The sequence below is a fragment of the Lampris incognitus genome, chromosome 13, assembly GCF_029633865.1.
Source record: "Lampris incognitus isolate fLamInc1 chromosome 13, fLamInc1.hap2, whole genome shotgun sequence".
Classification (NCBI taxonomy): Eukaryota; Metazoa; Chordata; class Actinopteri; order Lampriformes; family Lampridae; genus Lampris; species Lampris incognitus.
This window is the reverse complement of record NC_079223.1, coordinates 15,469,790-15,485,285: the sequence shown is the minus strand read 5'-3', so window position 1 is coordinate 15,485,285 and position 15,496 is coordinate 15,469,790. Positions and strand designations below refer to the sequence as shown.

The 15,496-nt window shown below is 44.0% G+C and overlaps 1 protein-coding gene across 1 annotated transcript in view; it reads left to right on the top strand.

Moving 5' to 3' along the window:
- The window catches only part of LOC130123057 (inactive phospholipase D5-like), a 93,865-nt gene extending 86,032 nt beyond the window's left edge, over positions 1–7,833 (top strand). The window contains exons 7-10 of the mRNA XM_056292180.1: positions 4,114–4,250; positions 4,521–4,686; positions 5,013–5,103; positions 7,045–7,833. Of these exons, the coding sequence (XP_056148155.1) occupies positions 4,114–4,250; positions 4,521–4,686; positions 5,013–5,103; positions 7,045–7,595 (945 nt within the window). The 3' untranslated portion in view covers positions 7,596–7,833. The remainder of the gene's footprint in view (positions 1–4,113; positions 4,251–4,520; positions 4,687–5,012; positions 5,104–7,044) is intronic.
- Positions 7,834–15,496: the final 7,663 nt, after the last annotated feature.

The window sequence follows — 15,496 nt, the reverse complement described above, 5'->3', positions numbered from 1 at the left end:
ATGTGTAATTAATTATACACATCAGTACCACCTATTTATCAAGCACAGCCGATCCCCTCAATATTGTTATCCTTTATGTTATTTTAACTGCTTTGAACAATTGAATTAGTTTGACTAAAAGGTATCAACTACAATACAATACAACACAACACAACACAATACAATACAATCAACTTCATTAATCCCACTAGGGGCAATTTGTTTGGAGCAGCTTATTGTACACAAAAACACAGTAACATGCAAACAAACAAATAACACAAACAATCAATAATAATACTCCACTGAGCTAAATGTAGAATAAAATCTATAATATCTGTAAGTAGTTAATAATATTGATAGGCTAGATAAAAAAAAGCTGTGTGTGCCGTGTGTAATATTACAACATTCCTGAAACAGTAGACTAGTGACTATCAGTAGGGGCTGCTGAACCGCGGTGCCCGTTTAAACTGGTGATCATTACTATCAATCACCGGCTATGGTAAAACAATAATGATTCAATTCATGAAAGCCTTTGCTTCTGAAAGCAGTTGCATTGTAGATAATGGTGTCTGAAAGACGCTTTTCGCAATAAATAAATAAATAAATAACTACAGCTTATGAAGTGATTTTACGGTAAGTACGCCATACTAAATGATTATTAAAAGTAAAATGCATCAAGAGCAGCAGAAAGGTGACTGGCTGACTTGGGATAAGACATGCAGCTGCACACTAGCAAACTAACTATAGTAGGTGCTGAGGCAGACACATTCACTGGGTGTGAGATATTCAGCACTGAAAGTCTGCTTGGTATTTTTCACAGTTGTTTTGGCATTAATTGCTGCTAGCGTGGCAAATGTCTCACCCATGGTTTTTCATAGACTATGATGTCAAGCATATAAATGTCTGCGGCTCCCTCGCTGGTGAAGTAATCTTTTCTAGGGGAGGTGAGAGCTAGGTGAGGATGCCCATTCGTTATAGGGAACTGCAGGATGCTTTTTCTCCCCCTGTCCTGTCTCCCTGCTGAGAGAGATGAGAGCCGTCAGTCTGCAGCTGATGGGAATCAGATGTTCTGGGCTGGGTTTGAAATGATCAACGTCCGTCTCCAAATGACATTCGTACTGGTAACAAAAGGCGTGGTTCCAAACACACACACACACGGTGAACATTATGTCTGCCCATCTCTTGTCAATTAATTTTGAAAATGGTAGTGAAATTTGAATAAATCCTTCATAACACCTGTAATTTTATCCCTTTGACATTGCACACACACACACACACACACACAGATAGATATGTGGTGCCTTTTTTCTCCTTAAAGAATAGATAAATTCCTTGCACATCCTGCTTGTAAATGGCCCCGTCATTACAAAACACGTATTTGTCTTAATTCTGTCATAAAACAGATAAACCAAGGGTCTGAAAGAAAACACGTTACTGAGAGAGAGAGAGAGAGGGAGAGGGAGAGGGAGCGAGAGAGAGAGAGGGAGAGTGTGTGTGTGTGACAGAGAGAGAGAGAATTTAAACAACTCTTTATTTTACATAAAACAAAAAATCAACAGACACCTCCATTTCACAACATCAACATGAGCAACTCCTTTACATTAAGCCGTCTAAACAAGTCTTTTTTTCTTTTCTTTTTTTTTTTAGACCAGTGGTTCAAGTCACATCCTCCCAAAGGGTCAAAAGAAATACTATGCAAAGACAGGATGAAATACCAGTTGCCTCTCATTGACTGAGCAAATGGCTTTCATGAAACACCACCGCGAAATAAATTTATCCAAGTTGTTCATTAAGGTGAAGAAGCTGAAGTCCACTCGGACTCTCGCCTTCACCCTTGCGACGAACAACGGAAGCAAATCTTCCTCTGAACCATTATTAATCAGACTTTTCCTGCTCCTATAAATCGAAAACTTAGCTTGTCCCACTACAAACTTTAACAGTTGCCACTTCTCCACATCCTTCCTCTTGTGCCCAGCGCCAAAGATAAAAACAGTTTCACTCCATCTTTCATCCCAGTGTGAGAATATGATCTGTAGAGCTTCACAAAGCACCTGAAGTCTTTCACAGCCCACCAAACAATGAAACATGGTCTCTGACAGACTGACAGAAAGGACACTTCACAGAAACAGTTGGGTTAACTGCCGGCGCTCCCTGCAGGATCCTCCACTGCAAGTCACCTGACCTTTTGTTCAGCAGGGCTTTATACAGCACCTTCCACCCTCCACCCTCCACACTGGCTTACAACCATCTGCCACTTTCAGCCTTGTTCTCCATACGGTGTCCTTTCTCTCATGCAGCATTTTCTTATTCATGGCAACAACACAACATTTGTACAAGACCTTTCCATCTAACATGCAAAGGTCCATTTCTGTAGCCAAATTTGGGACCGGCAAAGGTCTCGTTAGACCAATCTGGTCCATTTGAAGGCCCAACTCGGGGAACGGATCTCCATTATCAGGAGTCTCGGTCCCAATGGAATAGTCATGCAGCGTGTGCAGTCCCTCCCTGGTGAGTCTTCTAAGCCAGGCATTCGGAATGTCTCTGGTCTGTCTGCTTGACCTCAAGCCCAGCAGTGAGAGAGAGAGAGAGAGAGGGAGAGAGAGAGGGAGAGCGAGAGAGAGGGAGAGAGAGGGAGAGAGAGTGTGTGTGACAGAGAGAGAGCGAGACAGAGTGTGTGAGAGAGGGAGAGAGAGAGAGTGTGTGTGACAGAGAGAGAGGGAAAGAGAGAGTGTGTGTGACAGAGCGAGAGAGAGAGAGTGTGAGGGAGGGAGAGAGAGAGTGTGTGTGACAGAGTGAGAGAGAGAGAGTGTGAGGGAGGGAGAGAGAGTGTGTGTGACAGAGCGAGAGAGAGAGTGTGTGAGAGAGAGAGAGAGTGTGTGTGTGATAGAGTGAGAGAGAGAGAGTGTGAGGGAGGGAGAGAGAGTGAGAATGAGAGTGTGTGTGTGAGAGAAGGAGAGAGTGAGAGAGAAAGTGTGTGAGAGCGAGAGAGAGTGAGAGAGTGTGTGACAGAGAGAGAGCAAGAGAGAGAGTGAGAGAGAGTGTGTGTGTGTGACAGAGAGAGCGAGAGAGAGAGTGAGAGAGAGTGTGTGTGTGTGAGAGAGAGAGAGAGAATGTGTGTGTGTGAGAGAGAGAGCAAGAGAGAGAGTGAGAGAGAGTGTGTGTGACAGAGAGAGCGAGAGAGAGAGTGAGAGAGTGTGTGTGACAGAGAGAGCGAGCGACAGAGTGAGAGAGAGTGTGTGTGGCAGAGCGACAGAGTGTGTGTGTGTGAGAGAGAGAGAGAGAGAGAGAATGTGTGTGTGTGTGTGTGTGAGAGAGAGAGAGAGAGAGAGAGAGAGAGAGAGAGAGAGAGAGAGAGAGAGAGAGAGAGAGAGAGAGAGAGAGAGAGAGAGAGAGAGAGAGAGAGGTTAAGGACACTGCCAGAATACCAGTGCATACTTCAGCTTCTCAGTCATGTTTAAAGCGGTGGAACAATTTCACAACCTGATGTGAGGTGTGTTTCCCCCCTATGGGGTAACAGAGCTAAGACATTCGTGATGTGGTGCCGAGGAAGTGAGTGTTGATTTCAAACGGGGGGAAAGGATATGGTAACCCCCTTTTCAGCCCAAATGCTCTCCCATGTCTGTTTCAGGTGTTACACAAAGAGCCACAACTTACAGGTTGGACTGCTGTATTTCTGGTTATTTCATGTTCCCTATACCTGTACTTTCATTTGTTTATTTATCCATCTATAGAGCTTATTTATTCATTTAAATCGTTATTCCATGGGCCAGGATATACACACACTCATTCTATGACAATTTGCTCATATGAAAAAATGAACACAAAAAAAAAACAAACAGCCAGTCATCCTCTGTTTTAAATTCAAACAATGGGTGGATGAGAATGATGATGAATGAAATCCACAAAAAAAAGAAAGAAAGAAAAGAAGTAGCGTAGCATGAACAGGCGCTAACTTCCTATCTCCTTCAGCCTCTTGATAGAATACTGACTCCAAACTACAATGAACTACAGAGAACGTTCCCCCATAAGCAATCGCTCTAGTTTGGGGTATTTCTTTTTATATTTATTTATTTTGTTTCTGTATGGGAACGCCCCCCTAACTACTTTCAACTGCTTAACCTATGATGTCAACAGAGTTCGCCAGATGTGTTTATCCCCAAAGACCGGAGCAGCGATCTTGAGGCCATCAGCAGGGTCATCCAGGAGGCCCACCATTTCATCTACATCTCCATCACCGACTACCTGCCCCTCCTCCAAAACAGCGCCCACAAGTAAGACTTGTGTTTCTGTACTTTGTGGTTCGGCACATTAAGGTATGGCTTCACAAAAATGTTGGCAACCGTAAGAATTGCATTATTCAGTCTGGCAGGTGTACTGTGTCTCAACAGAGACAACCGGCATATTTACAGTTAGACGTAAAGATCGGCGTTCGCTCACGCCAGCTTTGACGCCCTGCTTTGTACCGGCCCGCCACGCCCGCTATGCAAATATGTGCCGTCCCAGTCCGTGCTTTATGCTCCTGTCTGCATATCTCTGCAAAGGTACTGGTCCCGAATCGATGGCCTCATCCGCGAGGCTCTGATCCTGAGAAAGGTGCGGGTGCGAATGCTGATCAGCTGTTGGGAACAGACTCACCCTCTCACCTTCAACTTCGTCTGGTCCCTCAGGAGCCTTTGCATGGAGCAGGCCAACTGCTCTCTGGAAGCTGTGAGTGCCGGGCCATCCTATGCTAGACCCGTCCCACTGGCTGGGCTTTTGTATTTGATTGTCCTCCTGCTTTTTTATTCGTCTTTGTTTGTGAAGCACTTTGTAACAGTAGATTTGAAATGTACTATTTAATAAAGTCATTATTATTATTATTATTATTACTTATTGATCGACCACACACCTGTGCACTGCAGCATTAAATATCGCCCGGCGGTCTCTCTGCTTATCTGTCCTTCTGTCTGTGTGTCTCTGCCCCTTCTGTGTGCATCTGTCTGTCCAATCTCTTGTTTGCATGTCTGTTTGTGTGTGTGTGTGTGTGTGTGTAGAAGTTCTTCAGTCCAAGAGAGCAGAGGGACGGCAGTCTCCAGGGAATCAACCATAATAGGTTCATGGTGACTGAACGAGCAGTTTACTTGGGTGAGATCGCCGGATTGTTTACTGCCTACCCCCCACTTCACCCCTACCTAATTTTCGCTGCTGGTTTAAGAAATGGTTCGACTGCACCACTTGTCAAAAAATCACATTGGTTGCAAGATTCAAAAATGCCTTTAAATTTGCAAGTGTAGGCATCTCATACTTTTTTTTTCTTTTTTTTTTTACTTCAAAATGCACTTTATGATAAGAGAGGATTTAGCAATCGTGTTTCAGCCACCCTAAAAGTATTTTGTAAGCATGACAAGGATTCCTGATTGAAATTATGGGACATGTAGGTTCAAGCTGGATAAAACAACTGGGATAAAGGCACTGCAAAGAGACAAGTCTATAGAATTAGGTTTAAGGAGGTGTTTTAAATTAAGATATTGATTCTGCTAACTGATGTCCTTACACATGTCATTCTAGCGATTACAGGTCATTGGCAAAAGCATGCTACCCTTTAGCCTAAAGGGTACTGCCTCCAGATTTGAGGCAGCACTTTGGCAGGATTAGACCAAAGACAATGAACACCCCCCCCCAAAAAAACCTGATGCTCTCTGTGAATATGTTATTTTGGGGTGGCCACTGGGCCACCGTGCGTGGTTAGCACTGTCACCTCACAGCAAGAAGATCCTGGGTTCGAACCCCAGGCCATCCCATCTCCTTTCTGCGTGGAGTTTGCATGTTCTCCCTGTGTCTGCGTGGGTTTCCTCCGGTTCCCCCGGTTTCCTCCCACCATCAAAAAGACATGCATGTCAGGGTTAATACTCCTGTCTGTGTCCCTGTCCAAGGCAATGGACAGAAGAACTGGAGTTGGTCCCCGGGCGCTGCAGCTGCCCACTGCTCCTGTACAATAGGATGGGTTAAATGCAGAGGACACATTCACTGTAACCTGTACAATGATGAAATAAAGTGGCTCGTGCTTGTACTTTGCAAATTATTTGTCATAAATTTGCAGAATTAAATTTTTTTAAAGTAACATCGAGAACTGTTATACAACTTTTGGAAATTGGATAGTTTAAAGGTCCAGTCCGTAACAGCATGCAGCGCCGTGGCTATGCAGCCCATCTTAGACTGGCAGAACTAGGGTGGAAAGCCCGCTGTGTGTGTCAAATGCGGATTATACCTTTAAAGGTGGAATCAGTAATGGTGTAAAACAGCGGACTCTGGAAGTATTACGTTGATTACAAAAACATCGTCTGTTGTTGGGCGTAACCACCGCATGGCGCTCCATCACCACAGCACCTCCACCCACAACGAGACTGTGTCAGTGCACCTCCCCTCATACCCCAAAACCGGTGATTTCCACAGCCAGAGATGTTCAAGTCTGACCAACAAAGGGGAAACAAAAAAAAAACATTGTCATCACATACCTTGATCCTTGGTACATGACATTAGGATGTTTTTCTTTTTATTTCCCTCATGTGTTTTTGATTTTTTTTCCTCTTATTTTTCACAGTAGTTGAGTTTGTATTGTGCAGCACAACTTGCAATGAACTTGAACTATACAGTACAGTGGGAGTTGAGTTTGAAATGTATAGTAGCTGAATTAACTTGAGGGTAGGTAAGAAGGGGTAGGAAAAAAATAAGAGATTTGTTCGCTGAGTTTGATGTGTGGCTTTATTGATCACTTCAGATTATTGGTAATGGCGTAACTGCATGTTATAGCCTGCTTATTTACATGTGCGAAATGAATCATCCTTCATTCATTCATTCCTGCACAATGAAAATATTGAAAACGTAGCTGACAATCTGAGGGTGAAACAAATTTCACTTTACATTTAAACTACATGGTATTGCGTGTAAAAAAAAAATTTTGTGGTCTTGTCAGCTTCACCCGTAAAGCTAGTTAGCATGATGCTCCTGTTTGATGTCTAGTGTAAAAGGCACCTTGCACATAAAACTGTGGTAACTACTGACTCACGCTGGTTTGTGTTCTGACAGGCAACCTGGACTGGGTGGGGAATGAGTTTACCTTCAATGGAGGAGCGGCCCTGGTGATCAGCCAGCCGGAGGGCATCGAGGAGCGAAACTCCACCGTGGTAGAGCAGCTGAAGGCTGTGTTCGAGAGGGACTGGTTTTCACGTTACACACGCTCCCTCCAGATGAATAAGATTCCTGTATGCAACAAGCACCAGATGAACAGGCTAGTACCAATCAAAACAAGCCATCTAGACAACGGGCCGGTGCCAATCAAAACAAATCAGTACAGTAATGGACCTGCACCACTGAAAAACAAAGAACACGTGCCAGTTAAAATCCCTCACCATGAAAGCACACGGGGACCAAGCAGAAATAGCTACCAGGACCCGGACAATGGATTGGCGTCGATCGTAAGCAGTTCCTCAGAAAAAGGACGAGTCAAAATGAGTCAGCCGGAGAACAGACAGGTGCAAATAAAAATGAATTATCTCGACAGCCAAATGGAGCCATTGCTTCCCAGCCAGCCTGCAGAGAGCAGCGGCAGCAGGGAGCTCTACAACGGCTCCCTGTGATCAATAGACCTTCTGCATTGAACTTCTTTCTCAGAATGAATGAATGGAGGCTTCGTCTTATCCAGCGGCCATGGACAACAGATTTCCCTTCGTTTTATAGAACCCACAAGGCACTGAAGTAATATCTGATTCAACTGATGGCTAGATGTGTGGGACTCTGGCTGAAGAGTAAATATTCCTCCGCAGGTCTGGCACTTTCAGATGACTCCACGAGAATGGAAATAAAACCCGCTGATAACTGAAATGGATGAATGGGCAACTGCTGATGTGTTTTCAGTTAACAGGGGTGACGTTTTGAGGAAATCCAAATGATTTTCAACCCCATGCTGCCCTCTCAAGTCTCTTTATTGATCACTCAAGTAAGGGACATAGATTTTATTGATTGCCTAAATCGCAACAGATGTTGTCCTTTCAACACTACTTGTAGACGTTTTACTACCCTTTAACCGATGTGATCACAGTTGCCTCCTCAAACGGAGTCAGTTTAGATCAAGTGCCATTCCAGAGTAGTGAAGAAATGACCTGCCATTTTTGCAGACGTTCCCTCGTGTTCCCACCGCCACATCCTGAGTGAGATTGGCTGAGAAGAGCTGAGTTAGTTTGTGGATCCATAGCAGAATTTTGAATAAGTAACTGTGCATTCAAAGATTATTATCAGTGCACACCCAGTGGTTTCCGGTGGAACATTTAGTCCCGGTGCAAATCACTAAGAGGCACACCCTGTGTTTTAGACGATCATCAAGGCTAATCAAGTAAAGCTAATGGGAGCGTAGTGACAAAACTAATATATCATGACCTTCATCTGGCCCTGCGAGCATAGACTCCCATAATTCACATGTGCTGTTGAACTATGTGGTTTTTAAACTTATATTTCATCTAACTGTGACAGATTTCCTTAATGCACAAGTTCTCTTTTCCAGCTAGGAACCCAAATTGAGAAATTACACTTCTCCTTAAGAGGCTAGATCATTGAACCATGTTATTAGTCTTGTCCTGGGGAGACCATTAGGATGCTTGCCTACTTTTGGGGCTGTTTAAAAGCCTTCGCTCCAAAGGCATCAGTCATAACATGGTCATGTGTTTTCTACTCTCGCTGCGGTGCCGCGCACTTAGCGTTGTATGTACCCTCAACATTTTCATCAATGTTGCCGTAACCTTTTGAAAGGGTCCTGATGTGCTAAATGTCATTTAGCGGTGACAAAATGTAGGTCCTAAAAGACTGTTTATCATATCGTCCCATCTGCCTGCATTTACCTTTTCTCTCAAGTTCAGCTGTTTTGTACCACTCATTTCCTTACACCAGATGAGATACCATGGCAATATGGCATAGCTTGGTGTTTCCAGTCTGTCACCGCTGTCTGTAGTCATGACATTAAGGTGCAATAATATTCTTCCCAGTGGATTATAGGCTATTGATCAGACAGGGCTTCTACATGTTATTAGTTTTCCTCCAATGCCACGATACCTTTAAAGGTCAGTGACTGACAGAATATGTATTGATTACTTCCAAATGCAACGTTGTGACTTACTGAGTAATTATTGCAAGAGCAGTTTGAGTAAGGAGCCAGAGGATGTGATGCCGGTCAAATCAATACAATGATTTATTTTTTTTTTTTTTTTAACAAAGTTGGACACAATCTGCAGTTCCCCTCATGGACATGGTGGCCTTTATTGCCAGATATGTAGCCTGTGGCATTTTTTTATTACCTAAAGTGTGTAAAGAAGCATGAAAACACATTACTGATGAAGAGTGCTTCAGTTTACCCTTCACTTGTGTCAACTTTCGTAAAACGTCTCGACCCCCTGATGATGTCAGCTCAAGACCTTTACTCATTCTTTTTTAACAACTACACCTCTTTAAGCCCGGAAATGCACCATGCTCTCGAATTCTGGCTCACAAAATTCAGCACCCTTTAAAATGCTTGTGTTTGTTTGTTTGTTTGTTTTTATCATTGGGGTAACATTTTGGGGCATGATCAATGGAATAACAATTGCTCTTATGGAGCAAGCTAGCACCTCGTGTCTCAATCAGTGGGATGCATTTTGTTTTGGCAAATTGTCTCCTTAAGGTATGAGACTGCTTTGTTCTGAATGATCCTGTTTTGTCTGAGCTAATTTGATAGGACACCCAACAGAGTGACTTAGTTTTTAGTGGAAAGTATAGCCTGCAAGTGTGATAGTCAGAATGAATAGTTATTACAAGTTTCACAGCATGAATGGATAAGACAAAAAAAAAAATCCATGTGACAAAATAATACAACTGCAATATTTAATGAGCATCATTTAAAGCATCACTAATGTAGACAAATAACTTGTGTGAGGGTATTTAGTGATACCGCTCTCTCTGTGCTAGTTCTGTATGTGCTTAATGTTAACTCGTCGCATAGACTCTGTTTTGCTATAGGATGAGTCACAACAAGTTGCCGGTTTACAGCACATATTTTGTGAAGCTGACTTCATCTGAAGAAAACTGAAAAAATGTATAAGCCCGGGAGACACGTCCAGATAGTATCTGCAGCCACATCACTACCTATACGCTGTCGAAAGGTCAAGTCCTTATTTCTGCCATCTAGAGAACGGAACAAGAAATGACCATTTCCCTGCTGTTGCTTTTTCTTTTAATTAACTTTGATCTTAAAAAGGTTTAAATTGCCCCTAGGTATGAATGTGTGTGTGTGTGTGTGTGTGTGTGTGTGTGTGTGTGTGTGTGTGTGGGCCCTATGATGGTTTGGCGGCCTCTCCAGGGTGTCTCCCCGCCTGCCACCCACTGACTGCTGGGATAGGCTCCAGCATCCCCGCAACCTTGAGAGCAGGATAAGCGGTTCGGATAATGGATGGATGGATGATCTTAAAAAGGTTCAAATGGGGTGTCCGGGTGGCGTAGCAGTCTATTCCATTGCCTACCAATACGGGGATCCCGGTTCGAATCCCCGTGTTACCTGCGGCTTGGTCAGGCGTCCCTACAGACACAATTGGCTGTGTCTTCAGGTGGGAAGCTGGATGTGGGTATGTGTCCTGGTTGTTGCACTAGTGCCTCCTCTGGTCAGTTGGGGCATCTGTTCGGGGGGGGACAATATTTTTTCCTTAGGATGAATCCGGAAAGTTCCTGCCCTCGGGCGCTAGGATTGGCCAGATCTGCCTGTCAGTCAACTTTCCGGATTCATCCAAGGAAAAAAAATATGCACTTACCGTACACACACAGTTAAGTTGGCACAGTTAGCTTGGTTGCAAACGTGGCTGCTGGCTAACAGTTAGCTAGCAAATGTGGTTAGGGTTAGGGTTGTTGTGCGTACGCATCGGCCTTAACTGACAGGCAGATCTGGCCAATCCTAGCGCTTGAGGGCGGGAACCTTCCGGATTCATCCTAGGAAAAAAATATTTGCGGGGGGGGGGGACTGGCCGTGATCCTCCAACGTACTTCGTCCCCCTGGCGAAACTCCTCACTGTCAGGTGAAAAGAAGTGGCTGGCGACTCCACATGTATCGGAGGAGGCATGTGGTAGTCTGCAGCCCTCCCCGGACCGGTAGAGGGGGTGGGGCAGCAACCGGGACGGCTCGGAAGAGTGGGGTAACATTCATGTATAATCCAATGTATAGGCCAAAATCAATTGGGGAGAAAAAAAAGGGGGGGGTTAAAAAAAAAGGGCTCAAATGAAGTTGGAAACGTGGAATTTTCTTCTTTTCATATTATCCTACGAGAACTGAAACCATATTAATCATAGCTACTAATGTGGGGTACAGTATTTACTTGATTTTGTTATTCTACACGACACTCCACATATGATACCCATGAGAAACTATGTGTGTGTGTGTGTGTGTGTGTGTGTGTGTGTGTGTGTGTGTGTGTGTGTGTGTGTGTGTGTGTGTGTGTGTGTGTGTGAGTGTGTGTGTCTTCCCTTAGTCACTGTGACTGTCTGTGTAATATTTTGTTACTCAAACATTTACAGTAGCATAAGTATGTTGCTCATGTAAAACGTCTTGTAAAGGTAACATTTACCACAAGTAGGTACATTTACTTGCCTGCACAAGTGAATCTTGTTACAATGTCGTAAATGTTGTAACATTAGCAACAGTTACTCGTTGTAAATGTTACAGCAGCATAAAACAGCAACTGTTACCTACATTCTTCTCCTGGCACAACCAGTCTCTCTTATTCTGCCATACAGACTTGTCTCATTTGAGTCTGTCAGCCACTGTGTCTGACAGCTATGTAAGATAACCACGCTGTCAAGCGCTCCCACATGGCAGATTGTTTTTTTTCTATACTGACTCTGGCTAGCGCTGACATTTCACTTCAATTAAAGAGCATCATCTTGATCATACGTCATCTCTTTAAAGCACACAGCCGCTCCATTTCATCTCCGGTGCTGCAGGCGGATCTGAAGCAGTTTGCTGGCCTGAAGTCGCGTCCATTACGTCTAGTTACATTGTTGTTTGACTGCCATCTGGTGGACACGAGCCTCAAGTACAGTGTGGCTAGATCTCGTGACAGCAGATCAGATTCCATCACTTTCTTTGGTCTCTGATGGGCTTTGCAAATATGGAAAGACTTGACTGTTTTCTCACTTTCTCCCAGCGGAGAACAGCACTTGACACCTCACGGGAGGGTCCCCACTGAAACCGTCACCGGGCAACAACTCAAGTACGTGAGGAGATGTGAGGACAACGAGCGAGGACTTCCATTTCCTGGCATCTACAAACAAACTCTCGCATAACAGGACTTCATTAACTGTCTCTAATCCGTTTCATGGAACACAATTCCGGTCAGGATTTCTCTTTCCTGCAGTGCCATCTAAACGTCCCTGCCGGACATCTGGGATTTAGTTTCGAACCCACAAAAGTGCACAGTTTACTCTTTTGCTCCTTTTTTAAATAGGTATTTCGTGAAGGTCAATGCACCTCTTTCAAGAGAGAAGCACTATAAATGAGATTAATTTGAATTATCAGCCAAGGAAATCAGTTTGAACCTGTAATATTGGTTTGTCATTTCTGATACCGTTTGTAAAGGCCTTCTACCTATATTTTATTGGGTTTTTGGCACGACTGTTGCTTGCATGCCCTGCCTTCATGACCTGTGCACAGTAGATACTTCTATAGAAGATAATAATGGGATATTATATATTTCAAGGAATGTTTATTTATTGTATAGCCTTGTTAATGCACAAATATCAGTACATTTTTACTCTTAATTAAAAAAAATGTGCTAAAAGTGTTTTGTATCGTCTCTTAATGTGCATGTATGTTTTTGCAGCCGACTTTACTTTTGATGCTCAGGTAAGCAGGCAAGTACACCCAAGCTCAGTGAAGACGAATCAAGTTATTCTCTTTTATTAAGCAAGCTGGAGAATATCTTTTGAAACTTGCTGTTGAGGCTTTCTCTGATCTTGCTTACATCGAAACGCCCTCGAATGCACCAAAAACACAAATGGGATTCAAACCGGTGCTAACAAATTACAACACTTCAGTTCTGGCATCATTCCTCTGGCTAGTTGATGTGATAGTAGGCTAATTAGATGAAGTAGCGCATAACTAACAAGTAGAACTAAGATGCTGCCAATCACTCCTGTTAAGCTGAGTCCAACTGTCCATCACTGTTCAGGAGCTGTTTGTACCAGGGCCTTCTAGAATGCCCTCCTTGAAGGGCTGCGGCTGGCTGAATCTGTTTGACCTTTTGTGTCACTTTGAAAAAGTGACACTTTGTTGGTAGGCAACGGAATAGACCGCTACGCCACCCGGACGCCTACTTTTGCCTATTTGTTGTGTCACTGTCTTTTTTTTGTGTAACCTAGTCTCTGGAATCTAGTGTCTCTCAGTGATAAACTTTGCTAAATCTTATCATGAGTAAAGTATATGTATTGTGAGTGCATGTGTGTGTGTGTGTGCAAGAGAGAGAGAGAGTATGGCTGACTTGGCTTTCCTTTTCAGATGAACCATTAATTAAACCAAAATGGCTTTCCTTGCCAATTAATCTTCATCACATCGCTGTTCGTTAAGCCTGTTGTTGGAGATGGATTACACCAACTACACATGATGGAGATGTCAAAGCTTTCACAGGAAAACCTCGGGAGTATTTGCTGAATCTGAGGAATCTTGGCTAGACTTGGACTCTGTCATGATGACCTGTGCCGTCCCCTTTAACTCCCTTTGTTTGTCAGCCGAGCACCCAGAAGTCTACAGGCTTTAACCAGCGTGCTGCTGAGTAAAGATGGCTCTGCAACACCAACAGGGTCCTGCCTCAGACTGATGTGCTGACAACATATCACAATCATCTTTCTGGGATATCACATTAAATCTCTTATCTTCTGTTGTCCGCAAATTTCAAAACAGATGCGCCTGCATGTAATTACTTGTGCTTAATATTTGCAAAAATCTGTAAAGTATCCGAAAAAACAAAACCCAAATAGTAGTCGTAAATCATTATCTGTCAATGTGTAAAAAAGATTTGCACTTGAAGACACAAGGCAGTTCTACTCAGTTCTGTGCACAAGTATTGTTTTACGTTGCACTGGATAAAGCATGTAAAGGGGCTTTCACATTGAACACACAAACCTCCCTGCTGCACGGCCAAACCCAACAAGCACTTTGCTCACCTGGCAATACTAAGCAGTCAACTTGAAACAAAAGAAGCTAGAGTTCTAGGCATGCTGATTGCACCTGTATGATATCTCCATCTCCATTCATCCAACCAACCAACTCTCAATCTAGTTTGACAACATCGCATTTGTAATTAAATATATTTGCTGTAATGAAACGTTCTGCTGGCGTGTGTGTGTGTGCGGGGGGGGGGCATGGAGAGGAAAGAAAGATTCGGTCTACCAAAATGGTAGAGGATTTGGGAATGTGTGCAAAATATAGTATAAAATATAGAATAGTACACATGCCATTGAAACTCTAGTGTACGGTCACACCCATATTTGCATATTGTAACGCTCACGGATGAACAGGCTCGGTAGCCCTTGGCTAATGGGCCGAACCCTTTAGTCGACTGGTTAACGTTGGCGCCCGCGGTGCAGGAGATATTGGTTCGCGTCCCGGCTGTGGCGGTTCCCGCGGCTGCCCCCTGAATTCGCTACACTACTGTCAAAAGTGGGATGATGAGACGTAGTGTAGCGTGCACGAACAAGTAGACACGTTAGCCCTTGGCTAACGGGTCGGACCCCTTAGTCGACTAGTTAACGTTGTCGACCGCAGTGCGGAATAGACGAGTTCGCGCCCCGGCTGTGACGGTCCGGCCGGGGACGCCCTTCCCGAAGGAAGGGGACAACGTAACGACCACGGATGAATAGGCTCGGTAGCCCTTGGCTAACTGTATTGTTAATGTAACCGGTTATTTTCTTGCCCGCTGCGGGATTCGATACGGAGTGTACTGCACCACAAGGCGACATCACTAACCGCTCGGCTAAAGGGTCAAACTCGTTAGCTAGGGGCTAACGTGTCTTATTAGTAGTTTACATTAATAATGGTGGCTAATGCCTGCAGTCAGTTTAGACAGAAGAGGTCACTTAGATGAGTGATGAACCCTATCTGCCAGTAAACGTTGTGTCCAGATGAACCGATTCAACCTTTGATTTTCTTACCTGGATTATAGACCCCTTGTCGCATGATGTAAAAGCCGCGTTGTAAACAAGATGCGCGCGCAGAACGTGTGGCAAAATATGGCCGAGAGACAAAGCGCATACCTACGAAACTGACAGATGAACGCGAATAAAACTTAAAATTAAACGGAGAAAAGTTAGAAGTTTGAGTCAATGGAAATCGCAGAATATGTTGAAGGTCTGAGCAAGGAAGACAGAAAGCATTACGAGTCGAAACTTGTGCTAAGCACTGGAGAAAAACTTCCCGATCCGTTTATGCTTGCTGGAGCTCAGTGGACAAGCGATATCACGAAGCTGCCAAACATCG